Here is a 23,598-nt window from a genome sequence, read left to right on the forward strand (position 1 = left end):
CTTTCTATCGTGGCACCATAAAAAAACATATGTTTTGTTTAATGTGTGCATGAAACCATTAAATTATAAAAACAATACAGACATTATATCATGATGAATATTAGAATAAGTAAATTGTAAAACAATGGACATCATAGTGTGCATCATATGGTGTTCCTGAAATTTTTAACTAATAACTAAGTTATTTGAAGGTATTTAAAATCCTTTGCTTAGTCGTACTTGCATACTCACATACTGGGAACAGTTGCAAGTGGGTACTGAGATGGCAAGTGTATGTAGGATGCAACCGATATGACACCATAAGTGCTTTTTATGGCATGCAAAAGCTCCACCTGCTGGTAGCAGGTTCAATGCTACACATGTTCAATGCCATACTTTCAAAATATGTTTAGCCTAAAAATGATTGGTAAGAAGCCATCTTGTGTCAAAAAGTTTCTCAACCAACATACATACCTATAACCCTTCCCAGGGTGATACAGTATGATATATATATATATATTCTGAATCATCTCAACCAATGTACATACCCATAATCCTCCACACCGTACTATAAAGTATGATATATGCTGAATCATCTCAACCAATGTACATACCCATAACCCTTCCCAGCGTGCTGTACCCTATGATATACCTATGCTGAATCATGACCTAATCATGAACTAAAATTGTTCAAATGACGATGAGAATCATATCAGGCTCAGAGAGATTTTCTGTTTTCTATGAGTACGAGTTATTTTCTGGGAGACAAACTCAACGAAAAAATTGTTACAGATTTCTACATTAGCATATCAAAAATGAACAAGCAACTCCAAAAGCCAACTTCAATTTATTATGTAAAATGCTATCACTTGTGTTATGTATGACACCAGCTTTTAAATCGAACTTTCTCACTCAATGTCCTACACTCAGACTTAATAACGATACATTTCTAAAAAGATGAGTTGGTAACCTTATGTGATCTGTCAACCGTCAGCATAGCTGCTCGTCTAACATATCAACTGATACCAGAGGTCAGCTACAGCCAATCTTCTAGCGGTGGGTACTCAAGCTAAACTCACTTTTTGAATGTGTCTCTCACCCTTTGTTCACTTGCACCGATATATTTGTTCAGCAGTTCAGGACCTTTGATGCTGATGAAGTTGAGGCCCATCTCCTTGGCAACCACAGCTGCAACCAGCGTTTTACCTGTTCCTGGTGCGCCATACAGCAACACTCCCGACTGTAGCCTGATTGGACACTGAGCGTATAGCTTTCTGTACTGTAACATAAGATATACGATTGGATGTTGGTCAAATAGCTTTATGGGCAGTACTATAACAAGACATATGATTGGATGTTGGTCAAATAGCTTTATGGGCAGTACTATAACAAGATATATAAATGCACACTGAAATTACAACTTGCTGAACCATAACATAACAAAATACTTGGTTACACACCAAGTAAAAAGTTTGTTTTTGTATCTCATAGCCGCTGCATGACCCCCTCTGCAAGGGCATAAAGTTCTTTGGCTAATGTTTTGCAGTAAACCGGCAACAATATTTAAAGAAGTGGTTGCGTCAAAAAGGTCGATTTAATGAAACTAAGACCAATAAAAGACTAAAACATCAGCTACAATTTCATGTCATTTTTGTCTTTGTAGACCAATCCTGTCCAGAGATATATGCGTTTGAATGATGTAATCTTTTAAAAAGCTCACATTCCAGCGGGTGCTTCATTCGTGACGTACCTAGTGATACATCTGAAAAGAGTCCACGAGCGATAAATATAAGATCGCTTCATTAGCCAATCATCAGCACAAAATTTTTATATAAGTCGTAATAAATGTTATCACTCGTAAACCGCGTTGTCTGCGATCTCAAATTTAGGGGTTTTACTCTATTATTAAATCGCATGGACATCGATATTTACTAAATTAATTAACATCGTTACTTTAATGGATTACTCGATCGACACGTTTTATTGACGAGTTGACTCCGAGTTTTCTGGGCATCAGGTGGTTAAGGTGCTACGGAGGAAAATAGGAGAATGGAGGTAAACTTATTTTTTACTTTGAGTCTCCTATAGATATACTGTTGAGTTTACATTCAGATTATATTTCCCTGTTTGAGGTTATAATGTAATTTCCTGTGCGTGCGAGATATGTATGTACAGTGAGCTCTTGACGGCTCCTTTTTAATCCATAGCATCTAGCAATACAATTGCTTAGATTGATGAATATACTAAAGGCAATATTTTTAGTACTCATTAATACATGTACTAATTAATCAAATTATAACTTTTTGCTATCACTAATCATCGCTTTATAATTTTTTATCGGTTCACCTAGCTATATTTGCTTCAAATTTTCCGTAGCAGTTTTATCTAGTAAATTAGATTTATGATTTGACTTTAGATGTTCACTTCTCACTTGTAGAAAGTGAAGAAAATCGATTGATCAATGCAAATCTTTAATTTCCAGAACAAAAGCTTCGAATCGTTGGCTTGGCGTACTTAATCTTCTGTCAAACATTTATTCATTTTTAAAATTACACTCGCAATCTATCTAACTCCCAATTTTCAGTAGATACGCGTTAGAATGACATATACATGAATGACATATTTATTGCATTTGTTTTACTGATTACAGGATGTTTATGTCGTCCCACCAGCCTCAGCAGCTTTGTCAGTGTGAAAACTGCCATAAATGGGAAAAAAAGACTTGAATGTGTGCTGCATAAACCATGATGTTTTGTTTGAGTTTGCTGCAATAGATAAATTTGTCTTATTGTATCAGCTAAAACTATGTGAGTGGCCATGACTTGATGAATATTTTTAATAAAAGCTTTATGCCGAGATGAAATTTTTTTTGCTTGTAAAAATTATATAATAAAATAATTTTGTTGAAGATAATGCAAAACATGATTTGCAAAACATTGAATATATCATAGCCCCGTTGATACTTGTGTTGAAATCTTCTCGGACAGATGGATTTATGAAGTGCAATCGGAGCTGCATGGACAGGCACTTTTGCATAGCTTGACCATAATTTTAGTACTTGAACCAACTAATCAAATGTGAGCAGTGAATTTTTGTCTACACATTGATACCAATAATGACTCGATAACGTTGACAGTCGACTATACATACAATGTACATGACTTTTAGGGATGTAGTTGGTTTCACCACATATTCTTTTCAAAGACGAAGTTTGCTTATTTTACTTACGGTAGTAAGAAACTAGTTTTCGGCGTGAGCAATGATATACAGCCCCACCCCAGGATAGGCAACAGGTATAATGTGGGCGGGGCTTTTGGGAGGCTATATATCGTTAGTGTGGGTAAGGACGGAACTGTGCCGATACAGAGACCTTATTCTACATAGTTTGCTTCACAGAATTACCGTAGACCGGTAGAATTGGTAGTCGGTACTAAGATGTTTACACAGCTTTTAGAAGAAGCTAATATGACGAGTTTTTAATTTCCCTCGTTTGAGGCGTTTGAGACATTGGTAATAATGTCTCAAACGCCATCCATAAAATCCATTAATCTTTTAAATCCATCTAATACTGTAGATGGATTTAAAATTTTATTCTAGCCAACACAAGCAAATACAAGATAAAATATATGCCAATAGAGCCGCGTAGGACTAGACTTTTATCACAATAGCCGATGTGAATACGAGAGATAGAGACAGGTTGTATCGGGCGTTATATCATTTTGGGCAAGCCTGGGCATGTTTTTTTGACCTGAGTGTTTTTATCGATTTTTTATTCAATTTTTTCGATTTCAATCTTCAAATATCTTGACAATGAGATCGCCAAACACAACAAACTACATATCAACTGATAGACAAAGTAAAATACTTTCTTTTAAAATCAACTTAAATTTGATGCAACCACATCTTTAAAGGGCATAAAAAACAAGGAGTTGTCCTACCTTAGCAGGCCATTCCAACATTCTAACCAGCTGCTCCTTAATATTGTGCAGACCTCCGACATCTTTCCATGTGTTCTCCCCAGGAGAATGAAGAGCAACACCTCTAAGGCTAGCCGGGGTAAAACCTTCCAAAGCAGCTTCAAGATCGTCAATACTTAAGCTGTTGCTAGAATTTGCTGAAAATATATAGTATACTAGGTGAATTCCCGGCGTTGCCCGGGTAATAAAATTTTTTTATATATACTATACTAGTATCCTGGTAATTCGGCGTATCGTGAGAGATCATCAGGGGTGCCAGTAAAACGCCAAGTATATGCAAAATAGTTCTAAACATGGTGACTGATCGGCAGTGGTTAGCGTGTTAGTCTAACAAGTCGATGGTCAAGAGTTTGAATCCCATACAATGCCATCTTTTTCCCAACATCCAACCGTCACTCCGCACAGACAGACGGACACGACTCTTATTATGTGATAGAACGATTGAGTTCTGTGTGTAAACTGTAAACTGTGTAATGTCTAAGCAATTTATAAAAATACATTAAAACTAAGAAGTGCCAATATCACTTAACCTCAGGAAACATCACATTATTTAATTAATCAGAAATTACCTTGTGCAATGAAACATTCCCCTTGCCTCTTTAAAACACTGCACTACCTCATGCAATAACACACACCAACCGTAACATTATACTGCCCAACATTCTAAACGCCTGAAGATAGAGTAAATAGCACCAAACGTAAAGGTGTTGGAGCATCAAGCTAACTTAGACTGTACAATAGCCTATATATTTTTCGTGTGATAAAATCAGCGTGACAAGCGTTTGATGATGTAATACAAAAATGACTTTCTGAATGTCATGAAAAAGTCATCACTTAGCATATGGTTTATATATAGTACCAGAAATGAGATAATAGTTAGAACTGAAGCTATAAAATTTCATGAACAGAAAATTATTTTTAGTGTACACAAGGTCAAGACAATCTAATACATATCATTTATATATATGCTGTTCATGTACACAAGGTCAAGACCTTCTCACACATCTCTGTATATATGTTGTTCACGTAAAAATCCAATAGCTGTGCAAATAAATATCACCAACAGTCTAGCAAAAGAACAAACCTCCAGTGAAAACAGTGTGGGCGTGTAGAGCTCGTTTCACCACAGCAACGAGATCTCTGGCTACATAGCCTTCTAATTGGGCTGAGTGTATTTGAAGCTGTTCCAGAGAAGGTGTAACCTTGATGTCTAGACTCGTCATTATAGATTTTAGCATTTCGCATCTTGAGCTCTACAGATAGCGCACAGACGTCATACTAAACACAAACTAACTACTGTAACGCTCTCGGCTAAAACTACCAAAACTTCGCTCAGAGCTAAAACAATTGACGAATCGCTGAAGTACATGAATCACAATTCATTCGTATGATCGGCAGCAAAATGATCAATGCTTTTCTATTTTACAAGGAAAGGTCAAGGCCTCGAGCTCACCTGAGACAAGCTTGGAATCTCCTCAGTGACGTGGAAGACATGCATTCCGTGAGTAGCGGTTAGCTTAGCGTGGAGAGAAGACCGGCTACAACTGACGGCCATAACTGCAACCCTCTCTTTGCGTCTCCACAGAGAATGCAAGCGATCCTTGAGCACTGCGTATATAAAACAGGAAGTGACGCAACTGATGTCAGATGGTTTACAAAACTCGAGTTGAAAACAAAAAACTTTAAAATTTCATAAATCGATAATCAGAGAACTAAAATAAAGGTATAAGTACTTTGAGAATTTACGCAGGGAGGACATTGTAATTAGTATTCATAAAAGCACGCAATAGATTTTGTAAAAATAATATATGTGCCTTATTATATGCTCTGCAAAATTCCAATGATCACTATTAATAGTAGAGTACTATTTAAAATACAATTCCATATTCCCCTTACTCTACCTCATATAAAAAGAACTGCTAGCATTTATGGATTGCTTTAGTAAAACTAAAAACTGCAGTATATACTGCAGTATATACTACAACTGGTATTAACCTACAGTATTAACCTACAGTATTAACCTAGAGTATTAACCTACAACATTAACCTATAGAATTAACCTAGAGTATTAACCTACAGCATTAACCTATAGTATTAACCTACAGTATTAACCTACAGTATTAACCTACAGTATTAACCTACAGTATTAACCTACAGTATTAACCTACAGTATTAACCTACAGTATTAACCTACAGCATTAACCTATAGTATTAACCTACAGTATTAACCTACAGTATAAACCTACAGTATTAACCTACAGTATTAACCTACAGTATTAACCTACAGTATTAACCTACAGAATGTATATCAGCAACCTATCAATCTATCTACTTCAACATGCCTGCGCTAGCACAAAGATCAACAAAAATCTATTTTGCACATTCTTTTGCACCGTTTTTCAAAAACATCACCTAAAGCCTCAAATACAAAATTAAATGAATGAAGCAAAGTTTTATTTTTGTTCAGTTTTATTAATTTTCATCATTGCTCTAGAGACATGGTTAGACGGCGTTAGACGCCGATTTGTCGCAGTCTAACTTGAGTTTTAACAAACTCAGTTTAGTTGTTAAATTTCAGCAAAGTATTTTTGTTGTAATAAGAGTTACCGTAAAACCTCTAATTGAACGCCACCTCTATTTGACCACCACTCTGACATTATTTTATCTTTATGAACCCATAATCTTAATTGACCAGTAGAAAAGTGGCCACAAAATCATATTAATAATGAATCGTTTACATCAATAACAATCAATTCTCTCGTTGTCCAATTCCAAAGCTCTTCGTTGTTTTTTCGTTAAAACTTTAAAAGCAATGCTATAGAAAAAATTAATAATTGAGAAAAAATTGTTTGACACTAACATCAACTGGTTCAGCAATGCAGAAGAAGAGTTGAGGTCAGAAGATATTGTGGAAGGTATTGGGCAACCAAAAGATGTTCATTCTATCGAAAGCAACAATCAGAACGCAGCTATATGAGCAAACGACACAAATATTGTTGTTTTAAAAATGTTAATTGTTTCTGCATGTAATATAAGTATGGTTCGTTTATGTCACTTGTTCATGAATATACATATTTGTAGCAATTGATAGATTATCATTATATAACAAGTAAATATGCATATTTATAGTATATTATTTGATAGCATCCTTGCGGTTAACTTAACTCGGCTTACAGTGGATCGACGCTCATAATTCCTCTTCTATTGCACATAAAAAGTTAGTTTTGGCTACAAAACTGTAGCAGACATATCAATGAGGGCAATGAGCTTTTACTCAACATTGTTAAACATGAATATAACATAAAAATATGCTTTCAAACTTTGAATGAAATAAAAAATTGAAAGCTCTAACAAATTGCAAAACAAGGCATAGGCTATAATGTCATCGCAGATTAATTGCTAGCAATACATAACAACTGGTAGAGATATCTTTCGGCTTACCAATGCATATTTTAATTAGAGATCTTTGACAAGTTGGAGGTGAGTGAGCAGATTTACTGCATTTAAAAAGTTTACCATCGCTCTACCAAAAAAAGAGGGCAAAACATAGGCAACATTCGCTTCCTGTAAAATGGCTAAATTTATCTTCTCAAAATTCTGACAAACCAAACCATTTGAAAAATACAACGCCAGCCTTTATTTCAAGGTCACTTCCATTTGACCGCCACTATAGAAGAAGGGCTGAGAAATAGAGCGCCATGGCAGTCAATTAAAGGTTTTACTGAGGAGCTCTTAATCTGTTAACATCAATTGTTGTGTAGCTACGCTGCAGTTGGCTAGGTTTTTCAATATATGTATATGACTTTAAATAGGCAAATGAAAATGTATGTGGTGTTATCTTACGCCATTAAAAAAATAAATGTTCACAATTTAATTTACATAATCATTCAAAAGTGTAGTTTCACAGCTGGTTGGTTTAAATATTTAAAATTAGGAGAAAATGCAGATTAATTTAATATATAATTTATGCCTATAATAATATGATATAATAATATATAATTTATTGACTAAATTCACAATGAGTAACAATGTTGTAGGTGAGAATTTTAGTTTTTCACTCAATGGTTCCAGTTTATTTCACACATTACTGTATTAAACATTCAACAAGTCACCATTTAACAAACTTCAATGCACCGTTCATCCGCTAAAACTAAACCTAATAAGGCGAGCAAGACTCATTCATGCTTACTCCAACAATTTTACACAAAAGTTCGCTAGTCTGTTTGTACCTTGAGAGTTTAATCGAAATCCTACCTTCACATATTTTGGCGCTGTAAATGATCTCTGGACTCGCTTCCTCTTCTGGTCCAGCTGCAGACTTGCAGAGGACATCAAGGTCATCTATAAAGAGCACACTTGGCTGCCTCCAGATGCACTCCTGGATAGTAGTATCTAGCACCCGCCTGATGGCATCGGGACGTTTTCCTAGAAAAGGTTACTCATATGTCAAGTAGATAAAAAGAGTCCCAAAACATAAAGAGTTTAGGAAATGGTGAGAAGGAAGTAAAGAGTAATACCATAACAAAAGAAAAAATGACACAGGAGATGAGCAAATAATTAAAAATACCACAGACGTATCATTGTCTGACTACAGCCAAAGCCAATTAGAAACCCTAGACAATAACTAGTCATAAACATAATTATGGATATATGTATAAGTTAAAAAGAACTATACTATTTTTTAGGTATTAAAGTGATTTTTAATAATTCTTCAAAGGCAGAATGATCAATTTTGGATCACAATAATGTGGAGCATCAATAAAATTGCAGAAAAACTAGCAAGTGAACAAGAAAATGAGATGTACATAAAAAAATACGATGACGATTGCAATCACATATCAAGCTAATAAAGTAATCTCTAGTCAAACTGTTTCCAGAGTTATCATAAGCTTGTGAAAGCTCATACCAAATGATGCCACGATTCACACGAGTTGCAAAGTAGAAGCTAGAAAAAACTAGCATGACAAAAAGGGAAAAAAAAGCAATTTCAAATTTTAAGAACATCTAAAATTAAAAGAATGCAAGAACCAAAAGTAGAATTAGAAAACAAAATTTCATAAAAAACCAGTAAAAAGATAATGATAAGAATCATAGGATAATATTTACTATGTTACAATCCAAGAGGGAACATAGAATTAATAATATCATATCTTCTATCTAGAAGCACCCTATGCTATTAATAACATAGATGCCTTCTAAACAACAACTGACCTCTAAGCTGTGTGCAATCCAAAACATTGGTGAAACAGTGGCATTCAATAACCATGTGTCGAAGAACAGAGTTAACAAGACTCGTTTTCCCTGTGCCCCGAGAGCCAGTAACGAGTACTGCACCTTCAGTTCGGCAGTGGAGACTTGACCGAACAAATTCTAGGAGTTTCTCATAAAGCTCAGAGCATCCTCTACAGATAGAGAGGACAATTCCAGTCGCTTAAACCTAGCCTTAGTTTAAGAAATGTGAGAGTAGATAGAGCATGGCAGTCAGCAAGAAAGCTGGAGTCAACAAAATAGCAAAATATACGAAACACAATCCTCAGCTGGGCATAATTGCGTGAACTGAGAGGCGTTCCCTATGGAGCCCTTTTCCCTGAATAGAGAGGCCTTACCCTCGGACTTCTATGAGCTCACACAAAAATTTGCTTTAAAACATAAATGTGTGTATGTATAATTTTGTATGGACATTAGTAATCATCAATAAAATTGTGTTTTTCATTGCATGCAAAAATAAAAATGAGAAGACAGAAATCAGGAATTATTGAGTTGAACAAAAGCATTTTAAAAGTTGATAATCTAATAGTATTGCGGAGGAGTCAGGATATTTAATTTAGGGTTGTAGAAACAGGAAGCTCATAAACTAAAACTTATGATGGTGGATGTAGTATGTTGGTGTCATGGAATAGAGAATGATGCTTGTCATACGTGTGGAAAGATTAATACAAATAATCAGCGAAGTACTACATACAAATAAACTTTGTCAAGTACTCAATTTGCATACAAATTTTTAAAAAATAAAACACCAGCGTGTAAGCATTCTTATTGGACATCACAAATAAATCTACTCTCAAAATGAAATGCCAAGTTGCCATAAGTGATGACAGCTAGTGATATCACTTTTACTAATATTGGTGAATCCATTTAAATATAGCATCAATCATGGTTCTTTATTTATAGCATTCTTCCAGTTGTAGTCTAGGTTTATTTATAATAACGGAGATAGAAGAGATCTGGACAAACAAGATGGAGCAACTCCAGTTTTATAAATGGTACATTAAAAAGTTATGAATATGACAAAATATTATTTTTCTTAATATTTTAATAAAGTTATTCGCAATATAGTAAGGCACATAACTATAATTCTACTCTACCAGCTCACACATGTGAACCATGCTGTACAAACTGCGCTAATAATACTCAACATCCGTGTAAGTCAACCCAACTCCCCAAATAGTATTGGTAAAAAGAACCCAGATCAGCATTAAACCAGAGATCAAATAGCAAATGCAGTTGGCATCCACAACCAGTCAATAGCGTGAAAACATGGAATGCCCTCGCTCGACAAGATTAATAAAGACAGATGTTGTAAATGCTGATACTTGAAAAAGACTGGTCTTTCATTTGCAATATTTTGAATCGAGAGTAAAGATGATGAGAAATCCATCCTTTAATGCGTGCAGCCGAGGTACGATTATTAGAGTTTCCCGTCCCGTACAACATAATCTAAGCATGAGTGATCGACCAATTTGCTGCTTGAACGGTACGAACTCTTGCTATTGACTTTGATCTTTGAGGTTATTTAAAAATCCAGTCTCTCACTAATATTGTTATCAATTAGTTTATTATACTCATCAAAAACTTTCTAGATAATCAGAAAGAATCCTGTGACGCACAGTCACAAAGAGAAGGTCATAGTCACACTTTAGCTTAAGACCTCGATGAAATAATCAAGGCACGTTTACTCGACGTCATTTCAAATTTTAAATTCACAGGCTATTTCAGTGCACAGAGAGTCTAATTAAGAGGTTTCCAAGCAATTTTTTGTGTATTAATAGCAAATCAGAATAGAGCAACTCCAGTTTTGTGTTATATAGCACGACTGAAAGTTATAGCTCATAATTGATGGAGAGTTAACTTACACAGGTGATAATGATGGTGAGTCAGGTGATACCATGCCGTCTGGCACAACGCTGAAGTTACATCTGTTAGTGATTATCTGCTCACAACTTAGGCTCACATCAGGCATTGTATTCGTGTGTAACAGGAAGTAGATGGAGACTGACTCAGCAGTTGTATCTTTATCCTTTGTCAGTGATGAAGGTGATTTGGACGGTTGGTTGCTTGGTTTTCCCGCAAGTACCAAGAAGTTTGCACTGCAACCTATATGAAAACACTACGACTAAATTCACAGTTAATGCTTTCAAGCCAGGGTCCTAAATACTTCACGGAGCTGCTTGCTCATCAGATCATATGTCCGAGTAAACTCGACTGCGCAGTTTTGCTGTGTTTTCAAGCTTTGGTTTACGTAGAATTACCGAATTCAGTCGCTTAGCGCAGAACACATTTTTAACATAATTCTGAAGTTTCTAATCATTTAAACGATTAGCTCTTGAGATATCACCAAAATACCGAATGTGCTTCTAATCGACTAAAAAATAAGAAATAGCTGCAGACGGAACACTAGTTTCAAATGACACACTGATTGAAATTCTTAGAAATGAAGTTTTGAAAATAGACAAGGCTACAAAACTTCTTTTCTTCAGCTGCACGAGATTTACACTAAAACTGTGTGTTTTTCAATTCATAACAAAAATACACACTCTATCAGACTCGGTGTACTGCAACCATTATGTTTCTTCAGTTACCTTTAAATCATTATTTCTTTGAGAGGCGGTAAAATAAAAACTGCTAACTCTATTTGTTTGCTGTTCTTTTCATTGAGTTCTAAAAACTTGTAGCTTCAAAATGATATCCAGTTCAAACGGAATTGTGCTATTCCAAGTACTTTCACAGTCGATGAAAAGTTGTTAGTACGGTCAAGAATCAGCGTTGAATATCAGTCTATGATCAGGGGACCTGCTTCTACATACTAGATCAAGCTTCACAGTGTTAATTACCTAAAAACTGATTTGCTTCAAAAATGTGCATGACGAGATGCAAGAGTTTTCAGCTGTGCAAGTGGATGGAAAATGACTGCTTTTTAACTAACCGATTAAAACTAACGTCTAAGCAATATTCAATTGCGCCATACTGAACCAAATTTACGTAAAAGAAAAAAAAATGAGCGGAGAGTGACACTCACCCGCTGATATTTCTATGTTCAGAGTGTTGCTCGAGTGGAGAATGAGGGAGTAGCCTTGTTCCTCGGTCATTGCACGCACATAGTTTTTGAAAGCAGTCAGGATGGCGGCTTTGTTCATAAATTCCGGCTACAATTAAATTATTACATCAATTGCTTTGTTTGATGAAAATATTATGTACTAGCGCTGACAAAATTCAACCCTTTCACTGCTACATTGGTAAATATAGGGTTTTACCTATTGCATAATTATTTTCATAAAACAAGTGAATTTTCTTAATTTTTGATTAAAAATGAGCAAAAATGGAGTTTGGTGTGTATGTTTTACATTTATTGTAAACAGGAGGAGATGCCGCTGCATGTACAAGCAAAAAAGTTCTTATTTTGGCATTTGTTTTGGCAAAAGGTCAACATCAGTAAAATGATCTGAGCTACCCTCACTAAGAGCCAGGTTAGAATTTGCTAAAATATCAGCTAAAGTGCTAACTTGATATATTCTAGATTTTCTTCTAGTTGGTCTCATGTTTAGGACAACACACTCAGATACAAAGCATAGAAATTAAAATGCAGTGGATAAAAATTTATTTCAAGAAAACATTGGAAACTTTCAAATTCCATAGCTACAATTGCCCAAGGTCCTAAATTTGATTCAGTCAACCATATGCATTGGTCTCTTAAGCATTATAAAAACTAGAGCAATAAACGCGAAACCATTTCAAAATTTCTGAAAGCCACTATTATTTTCGATACTAAAATTTTGACTCTAGTCGCCACATCACTATAGCATCGACTATAGTTGCACATGTGGGATTGAAAATGTCAATCATTTTGGTGGTTATTCTGGAGACTAAAACGATTGAAACGAGTTTCATTATTGTGTTTGGCAGAGAAGGCCATTTATTATAGCCTTCTCATCTCACTGAATGATACATAGAGCTAACTATGGAACAATTTGTCTACTTAAATTAGCTGATCACTTGTCAAACTTTATTAAATCTGACTATCCATCAGAGCCTCACATTATTGGTACTGGCTATCGCAAACCAAACATAACATAAAGTAACACTGTACAAAACCTTCTAACAGATAGTTGTAAGAGCGTAGAGAGGTTTCCTCATGTCCCTGTTAGGTTAACAAGTCCAAAGTTGGATATATGGTAACAAATTTAAGTATTTGATAGGATAATTTTAAACATGTTTGAACCGTCATATATTAATCGCTGCACTATCACAGCCAGTGAATGTTCACTGAAAATAGTTTCACTCTTTCAGCTCTGATGAACACGTGATCTATGAGTCTAATATAGGTGTTTTTATTGTACGTAATCTATAAGTCTTATGCAGGTGTTTCTATTGTACGTGATCTATAAGTCAAATATAGGTGTTTTTATTGTACGTGATCTATAAGTCTTATGTAGGTGTCTCTATTGTACATGATCTATAAGTCTAATATAGGTGTTTCTATTGTACATGATCTATAAGTCTAATGTAGGTGTTTCTATTGTACATGATCTATAAGTCTAATATAGGTGTTTCTATTGTACATGAACTATAAGTCTAATGTAGGTGTTTCCATTGTACATGATCTATAAGTCAAATATAGGTGTTTTTATTGTACGTGATCTATAAGTCTTATGTAGGTGTTTCTATTGTACGTGATCTATAAGTCAAATATAGATGTTTTTATTGTACGTGATCTATAAGTCAAATATAGGTGTTTCTATTGTACGTGATCTATAAGTCAAATATAGGTGTTTTTATTGTATGTGATCTATAAGTCAAATATAGGTGTTTTTATTGTACGTGATCTACAAGTCTAATATAGGTGTTTTTATTGTACGTGATCTATGTCTAATGTAGGTGTTTCCATTGTACATGATCTATAAGTCTAATGTAGGTGTTTCTATTGCACAAATATTCTATAGAACTATATTTTCAATCCGGAATATATTGTTCAATATTTGTAAGTTTATCTTCTTGTTTCTATAATTTGAATAGTCTTGAGAATGTTGGATAAATGATCCACATACAGCAGCTAATGTTTACCATCGGTTTGCACATGTCCGTTGTCAGCGATGATAAAATAAACAGTAATATAACAGCTAGAGCTAAACCTCAGTTGTATTATTATCGGCACATAGTATAACGTTAGCTGGAAGAATTAATCAAATAAACAAACCTAAATGAAATCTCCAAAAGAAAAAAAACTTAACTTTTAGAGATTGGAAGTGTCCAATTAGCAAAGAGAGCTGAGAGCTACAGTCTAGCCCAAACCTCACTAAGTATTAACCAACCGATGGTAACTTACAAGGGAGTGGGTTGGCTGGATTTGAATGGTTGCCAAGCATGCAGGCTGAGAGGCGACCTTTTCCAGCCTCACTTTGGAAGACAGTTGAATTCTATGAAGTTTGCAAAACATTTCATCTAGCAGAATGTGTCCATGAGGAATGGAACAGAGGGTGTCTTTGTCATCCAGGACAACGACACAAACTGTGCCGATATGGTTTTCACTCTACAAGTAAAAGTTATGTTATAACAACAAATAATCTCTCCTGAAGCAAACATGTGCAAAGACAGATGGGAGATCAACTTCTTAGCTGGCTTTGAAATTTCCATAGGATGTCCGTGTAGAACCAATATCTGGAGATGGTTAGAGATATCACATGACCCAATCGTTTGAGATATAATACTGTATTTTGTAAAAAAGAGCGCATAAGAAACTATGACTTGTGTGACTATGTTGTGACTAGGAACTCTCGTTATCGTCTGCTGTGATCTTTATAGTTTTGCTAGGAGATTGCTGGCCTAGTAAATATAGCTGATGAATTCAGCTAATCACTATTGCAGGAGGGTCTGTGAAAGGATGTAAATACCATTGAAGCCAGTACTAGAATTATTGGATTACTATCCTAGGCAGCATTAAATAAAGCTTTTCTTGTAGATAGGGTCAAAGTGTGATAGATACCACCTCAGTAGAAGGGTTAGGGAGTGATAGCCACTTAGCTCCGTAGGTGGAGTCATAGAGAGAAATAGCCATTAAGCTCAGTAGGCGAAGCCATAGAGAAAAATAGCCACACACCTCAGTAGGTGGCGTCATAGAGAGTGGTAGCTACCTGCTTCTGAGGGGAGGTTTATGGAGTGATAGCCACTCACCTTAAAAGGCGGAGCCAAAGACAGTGATAGCTACCTACCGCTGTGGGCTAGGTTAGGGAGTGGTAGCCAGTAGCCACTCACCTTTGTTGGCAGACATAACTATCTATGTAGGTGGAGTCAAAGAGCGGTAGCCAATCACCTTTGTAGGTGGAGTTGGGCGATCATTCTTGCGTCTATACTTGGCAGATTGCCTAGCAGCAGCTTCAAGATCCAATGGAGAGAGAAGATGGTACAGTTCAGCTAAGAAATGGTCTCTGTTAGTCTCCCGAATCAAACCTCGATTCACAACACAAATGGCAGGGTATTTGCTCCACCAACCTACACAAAAACCACAAAATATTAAAACTACTTCAACCTTCTTTATCAATATCTGAATTACAGTTTTAAAAAATTTCAGCCAGTGCCTTGTGCTCAAGGGGTTAGCTATTTTTGATAGTCATTTCAAATGACTCAAGTTTCTAAAGGTTCATGAATATAGAAGCAGCAACAGAAGTAGCTAACGTGCGAGTCACTCACTGTCGAGCTGATGAAGTCGACGAGAAGTAACCCTAGCTACTGTGGGGGTAATGTTCCCTTTACTCCATTCTGTATGAGCCTGAAACACATCTCCAGAGTCCACAGGTGGAGTTTTCACGGGAGAGCTGTCAGGCGTGAGAAATGATGGCCACCATCTCCGTAACACTCCAAACAAACCACCCTCTGGTTGCTGACACAAAACAACAATATGATAGATATGAGACTGCCCTCAGGAAAGGTAGGGCTTGTCATACAGTAAGTCAAAGTGAACACTCACTGACAACCGCTACTCAACATAACTACTTTCGCGATGTCATACTTCTTTTGGTAAAGCCAGAAAAGGGCTGATGAGGTGCACAAACACCTGGATATTATTACACACTTGCAATATTCGCACTGTGCATTGACACTGTGCACATAAGTGTCAAAACAAATAATTTTGGAGATTGATTGATGTCACACAAAAATCACGTCAAATAAAAAAATTCATTTGAATATCCATAAAAACAAAACAAATCAACTTTTTTGTTTGACGATTCTTGTATGGCATAATTTGTAAAACATTTCTGTTTGATATGAAATTATTGCCAATGAAGTTGGCAATAATTTTATTTCAAACAGAAATGCAGAAGGCAATATGATGACCAAAAGCAATATGATGACCATTGCTTCAAAGTGATGTGCTACGGGCCAGAAATATTTCTACTCAGCGGCTATATATGGCTTCAAAATCCATTAAATGGCTGACACCAAGATGACTGGATAAACAAGTATCTGAATAGAAAAGAACTACTATGCTGACGGTCTGGAATACAGCGTTACCTTCATGAAGCTTTGTTACAGTACTTGCCTTCTAATGTAGAGTTCAAATAAAATCAACAATATAAAAATGGCAGCATTTCCAATTTCAGTAGCGACAAATATCATAGCTATTAGACATAAGGGTAGAGTCAACTGCTATGGTTATCGTGAATGATGAGTAAAACACATAGCAAATGAGAACGATTGATAAGACCCTATAGCCTCGGTGAAACTATATACTGTAGATTCAGCCTTCTTCAGGCTTCTCATTATGCGAATCTATACAAGCTCCATACATCACTATCTGACTCCCAGAACATCTATAGTCCATAGACTTCCACTGTAACTTTATTAATGGACATTTTAAGGATTGACTGGCTTTCCATTGCGATGTTTCTATTACTCCTTGGCTTTTGTTATAAGTAGCTAATGTAACTGCTCTGTTCACTAGGCATTCATTGTAGGTTCTACCAGATACAGACAACCATCGACTGTTCTGGGTAATATAGACTGGGCCATGAAAGTCTAGTCACTGAAAATTAAGTACTGTACAGTCCTGTACATTAAGCAGCCTGTATTGCCTCACAGCTATACTCCTAGACTACAATATAGTACAATATGCAAATACAGTATATATGAGAGAGTAAAATATGGTTATACCTGTAATAGGGTACAATATCCATATACAGTATATATGAGAGAGTAAAATATGGTTATACCTGTAATAGGATACAATATAATATTAATAGCAGTAATAATAACAAACGAAAATAAATACTAGCATGGCGGGTGGAAACCTGGAGAGGAAACTCGCATATTCGTGCACACAGCCTCATCGAACAACCATCCAGACCCCGGGCGTTGAAATTCCAGAGAAGTGAAGACCGAAAATGAGGGAGTCGAATGTATATAGTACGGTTTCAAAAATACATGTAGCTCGAGGTCAGAGAGCAAGAAAACAAGCAACTCACCTCAATAGAAGAGTGATCAATGACAGCTGGGAGGCTGACACTAGACTGCAAAGATCGCCTACGCTGCTTGGTCAATTCTCCGGTATCTGCATGATTAGGCCTTCCAGTCAAGTTGTTTGGCCGCTCTGGATTAGATGCAGCTGTATTTAGGAAAGCATCCTCATCAGTCCCAGACCCACTCTCTGTAGATTCAGTGGTTGTTCCTGAAAACTGGGCCTCTTTATTGGTTGATTTCTTAGTCACAAACCGTTTTCTATCTTTAGAGGAAACAATTAGTTCTGTTAATGTACCTAGCTGTAGGCAATTATCTCCACTTGGTTCTGCAGACCCTGCAAAATTTACCACTCTCAAATAACATTAAAGCATTCAGCTCATGAATGCAAGGTATCTTAAAACTACTTGAGACGTAAGAACAGGGAGCAAAATGCTTGAAATTGCAATTATCTGGCTCCACCCGCACTGTAACAAGTCCTGTCTAACTCACCAAGTGTGGCATTACACCAATGAGAGTAAAACGTCATGTAGTGCAAACTATTGGTATATTAGAAAGAAGATTGTGGGACATCAAAGAAAACTACCTTTTGTAAAACAACAGCAAAAAACGGCTGAGCTTAATGTTAATAAAGATTTAAATATTAAAACGGGGTTATTCGCTCTCCAACACTAAAGGTAGGAAATTCATCTGTAGAAAAAAATTCACTTACGGATGCTAACTGGAAGGCCTACATTATCAGCAACAGTAAATCTAAAAGTTACAAACTAAGAAATACATGAAAATAGATTCTTAGCAAACATGAGCGAATTAATAAGACATTACAGTGATTACACAAAGCAAACTGGAGCTATTAGCGACCCAGGAAGCCAACAATTTCATCGCTGAGAAGGGCCTTGGAAACCAGAAACAAACATAAGCCCACACTTCGCTAATCCTTTTGACACTTCGCCTATGATACCAACTGAAATATTTCAATTAAGCACCATCCAACGATTTGAGTCAGAGAAAGTGGTCGACTTATACGGTAGGTGCATGTCAAAACCAAGATTTTATAACCAAACTTATAGACCTCGATTTATACGCTACGTCGACTTGCATTCCAGAATTTACAGAAGATGCTATTGTTCACTTGAAGATGTACTTACCAACTCTAACGAAGATGCATATATTGCCAGAGACCCATATAGGAAACACCAGGTCAGTCCAAACAAGTCTCACTTGATTCAGCAGCTCTGATTGGATGTTTGCCGCATTGAGCTCCTACCACCAAAAAACATGTATCCGAAGACAAAACAACAAGAGAGAATTGATGGAAATGAACAGGTACTTCACACAGCAGGCGCTTGTCTACAGGTTAGCAAAGGTGCTCTGATACAATAAACAGGTACTTCCAAGTTTGCATCATATAGCAAGTGGTACTCACGAGTATTTCCCAATCATCAACTGTGATTGGTTCAATAGCCACCCTATCACCAGATTGGGGAGAATTCATCAACTCCACTTGAACCTGTCAGCAAAAAACCTCACAAATTTATAAAAGCAATAATAAGGCAACTTGTGGCACAACCAATATAGGAAAGGAAAAACCTAGAGCTAGCTTAAAGCTGAAAAAATAGCTGACATAAGGCAGGAGGCACAGTTAGATGGCCCATACACTAAACTGATCACAGTACAACAATATAACACAAAAAGGACTACCATAAGAATGAGACATAGCCAGATGGCTCATATACTAAACTGACCAGAGTAAAACAATATAATACAAAAAGGACTTCAATAAGAATTAGGTATAGCCAGATGGCCCATACACTAAACTGACCAGAAAAAAACAATATATAATACAAAAAGGACTTCCATAAGAATGAGACATAGCCAGATGGCCCATACACTAAACTGATCACAGTACAACAATATAACACAAAAAGGACTACCATAAGAATGAGACATAGCTAGATGGCTCATATACTAAACTGACCAGAGTAAAACAATATAATACAAAAAGGACTTCAATAAGAATTAGGTATAGCCAGATGGCCCATACACTAAACTGACCAGAGTAAAACAATGTAATACAAAAAGGACTTCCATAAGAATGAGGCATAGCCAGATGCCCCATATACTAAACTGACCAGAGTAAAACAATATAATACAAAAAGGACTTCCATGAGAATGAGGCATAGCCAGATGGCCCATACACTAAACTGACCACAGTAAAACAATATAATACAAAAAGGACTTCCATGAGAATGAGGCATAGCCAAATGGACCACATACTAAACTGATCACAATTCATATAAGAAACAGTTTCAACTACATCTACACAGTCAAGATTAATCTGTTGACGGTTGTCAACCATTCCCACAAAAAGGATAGAGAACTTAGATATGAGAGCATAATAAAACACTATACTACACATCACTCTCACACCTAGCTGATATAGCTGTTTATTTTCATTCGTTCATTTGTACATTTTTTCAGGTTTGGAATTTTGATTAGACTCAACATCAGAGATTGAAAAACCAGTTTGAACCAAAATAGTGTGATTAATAGTAAAACCTCAAGATGAATAAAATAATTGGTTAATTATTATTGGCTGACAGAGAATATGCTCACCAATTACAAGTCATCTTATGTTGACCTGCTGTAGGTTGACAAATTATGCAATGTAGCATGTTTAAATTGTGCTGCAATGGAAATTCTGGCAATGGCTTTTTAAAGTGCATATTCGTGCTTTTATCTGTCTTACGGGTACAGCCTTACGTGTAATTCACATGATAAATAGGAAAAATATACAAAAGTGTAACAGACATCCAATACTGTATTACTTTGGGTTTTTCTGGTTTATTCATCCTCACATATACTGAACCCTTTCACGTTATTTAGATCCAGATGAGAGTTCGTCTGTTACAAAATTTAATATTTTTGTTTAACAAGGTTGTTTTTTCAATAAAAATCTTATTTTTGCATCTACAAAACTACACCACAAACCATAAAATGATGCAAAGAATCAAAACAAACTGAGTTTTAATTAGCCGTTGCACCGCATATTTAGTTATTTAGTCTATATTCTGTTCTTGCTAAAATGAGCACTTGTCAGAGAATGCTATGGACGAGCTCTACTTACAGCTAGTATTAACCAGTAATCGTTTTACCTTGTCTCCTTCAAAAAATCCAAGTTTGTCAGCATACAGCCCGGCGATGTGTATTTCACTCTGGGCATCATTTGTCACTTCACTAGCAGTTAGATATGTCAAGCCTTTGCGAGTAGTCAACTTTAGACAAATCTGTAAGGAAAAGTTGATAGAAAGGGTTTGTATATTGAGTTCTAATAGAACTAAAATCTATATTATTATGAATTAAAAAGATTACATTTCTTAACATCTATCGTGGCAGTTGAGCCAGTTGGCAAGTTTGTATATTGAGAGCAGAGAGTACCAATAGTATAATAAATAGATGGAAATACATTAAAAAACTGCACGTATTGTGACTTTGTTTTAAAATGTCAAAAATTTGAGAAATTTAAATTTCAAAACTGTGAAAGTCTGTAGCAGAGGCTCTTTTCAAATCTCAATAATAGACATGAATGCTAATAATAAGAGAATGCTTCTAAGAGAACAACATGAAGATCAGCTTTGCTTAATTAAATGTAACAGTACGAAAATTTCAAAAGGAGAAGAACAAAAAGACTCCTATTTATTGTCTATTAGCATCTAACTTCAATCATCTCAAATAATAGTCACCAAAACTGGTATACTGTTAATAATAGTCACCAAAACAGGTATACTGTTAATAATAATCACCAGAACTGGTATACTGTTAATAATAATCACCAGAACTGGTATACTGTTAATAATAGTCGCAAAACTGGTATGGTGAAAATAATAATCACCAAAACTGATATGCTGTTAATAATAGTCACCAAAATAGTATGCTGTTAATAATAGTCACCAAAATAGTATGCTGTTAATAATAGAGAAACCAAAATAGTATGTTGTTAATAATAGAGAAACCAAAATAGTATGTTGTTAATAATAGAGAAACCAAAATAGTATGTTGTTAATAATAGAGAAACCAAAATAGTATGTTGTTAATAATAGAGAAACCAAAATAGTATGCTGTTAATAACAGAGAAACCAAAATAGTATGCTGTTAATAATAGAGAAACCAAAATAGTATGTTGTTAATAATAGAGAAACCAAAATAGTATGTCGTTAATAATAGAAAAACCAAAATAGTATGCTGTTAATAATAGAGAAACCAAAATAGTATGTTGTTAATAATAGAGAAACCAAAATAGTATGCTGTTAATAATAGAGAAACCAAAATAGTATGTTGTTAATAATAGAGAAACCAAAAGCAAGAATGCAATACCATGATTAATATAAGCATTTCCCTACATCCTTATTGAAAAGATAAGATATAAGTCAGAATGAAACGGTTGTGACTAATAGATAAGGTGATAGAAATGGTCCGCATACCAAAGTGTCGTGATGCCGTTTTAATTGATCAGATAAAATCCTGCTTTTAACTTGACAGAAACAATTTTTGCAGGTACTATAGCAAACCTCCAGTGTGTCTCCCATTCCTACAAAATGCAAGTAATGACTACAATATGTAAATACTCAGAAAAAATAAAAAGCGTATCATAACTAATGTTCCTATTTTCTAATACAACCTTCACTAAGCTCAACTTAGCCATGTTACATTTGAAAATGCTATTTCATGCTGGGCTGTTTATGAATATTTAAGAATTCAAAACTGGACTCTAATAATTATCAGTATCAAGCAGAACAAAGTGAAGTCCTAGTATAGGTCTAGTTTCCTTTCGATTCCAAAGTTGATATCAGTGCGTTACTAAGACATGGTGTTTCCAAAATAACGTCTGACGGATCATCACAAAATTTAAAGCTTATAAAGTGAATTTCATTCAATAATTTGGAACTCTTACAAAACAGGACAAGAAGATTCAGCACTAGACTTGACTCTAGTTGAAAGATTTGTAGGTATGTATAGGCAAATATAGATAATGATACTGATATTCCCATTAAGGGTACTGTTACGAAGAAAAGTAAATGGACCGGGAACTATTTCCAGATGCATTGATTTTACAATATTCATTTATGTAAAGTATAGAGTTAACCCTATTCTGTTCTGATTATACTAGTTTAAATCTTTTTTATAACATATTACTGAATTTTTATTATAAAAAACTAGAAAAACAAGAAGCAAAATTGCAAGCATGTAGGCCGACAAGAAATAGAAAAAACTGGTACAGTATCAAATAAACAGTCAGAAATCAGCAAAAATTGTATGAATACTTATGGTTTGAGATTTTGTAATGTGGAGTTATTTGCTCTCTGATAGTCGGCATTAATCCTCAGATTTATAAATGTATGCATGAGACCCGTTCTAGTCGCATTCCAAAAATTGCATAAAAATTTGTAATACAGACAATGCTTTTGGTTCCGATGCAGAGAGTGGTTAAAATATTTCTAGTGAAATTATAATATGCTACTCCCAGTAGGTTGGGAGTAGCAAGAATGTAGACAATATAATTTTATATAACAATACCTTGGCAGAAGTAAAAATAAAATAGCAAAAATGGGAATGGAGATGACAGGAGATTAAGTGTAAATAAAAGTATAAGTATAAATAAATTATTCCTTGAATATCATAATTTTGCTCACACATAATTTTCACTTATAATTATTTAGGATCATTGGTAAACCAACTAAAGATATCATGCAAATTACAAAACCAATACCAGGCTTAAATTGAGTTCTTTTGCATCACATAGTCGGTGCTTATATCTTATATCTGCACCAACTGCATATATTGGTTGATAGTTTCAAATGTAATCTCTAGCACCCATTTAATAACACAAAACTCTTATCGACGGGTTTCAACTCGCTTA

At 35.3% G+C, this 23,598-nt stretch overlaps 1 protein-coding gene across 1 annotated transcript in view; it reads right to left on the reverse strand.

Annotated features, from left to right (window-relative positions):
* The window catches only part of LOC137406399 (peroxisomal ATPase PEX1-like), a 38,784-nt gene that overhangs the window by 14,321 nt on the left and 865 nt on the right, over positions 1-23,598 (reverse strand). The window contains exons 2-17 of the mRNA XM_068092970.1: positions 22,163-22,269; positions 20,837-20,968; positions 19,108-19,191; positions 18,830-18,944; positions 17,690-18,018; positions 15,918-16,107; positions 15,541-15,719; positions 14,557-14,760; positions 12,253-12,379; positions 11,090-11,330; positions 9,168-9,358; positions 8,211-8,381; positions 5,410-5,564; positions 5,041-5,209; positions 3,918-4,093; positions 1,059-1,258 (exon numbers count right to left, since the gene is read on the reverse strand). Coding sequence (XP_067949071.1) covers positions 1,059-1,258; positions 3,918-4,093; positions 5,041-5,209; positions 5,410-5,564; positions 8,211-8,381; positions 9,168-9,358; positions 11,090-11,330; positions 12,253-12,379; positions 14,557-14,760; positions 15,541-15,719; positions 15,918-16,107; positions 17,690-18,018; positions 18,830-18,944; positions 19,108-19,191; positions 20,837-20,968; positions 22,163-22,267 — 2,768 coding nt within the window. The 5' untranslated portion in view covers positions 22,268-22,269. The remainder of the gene's footprint in view (positions 1-1,058; positions 1,259-3,917; positions 4,094-5,040; positions 5,210-5,409; positions 5,565-8,210; positions 8,382-9,167; positions 9,359-11,089; positions 11,331-12,252; positions 12,380-14,556; positions 14,761-15,540; positions 15,720-15,917; positions 16,108-17,689; positions 18,019-18,829; positions 18,945-19,107; positions 19,192-20,836; positions 20,969-22,162; positions 22,270-23,598) is intronic.

This window comes from Watersipora subatra, chromosome 10 (assembly GCF_963576615.1).
Source record: "Watersipora subatra chromosome 10, tzWatSuba1.1, whole genome shotgun sequence".
Classification (NCBI taxonomy): Eukaryota; Metazoa; Bryozoa; class Gymnolaemata; order Cheilostomatida; family Watersiporidae; genus Watersipora; species Watersipora subatra.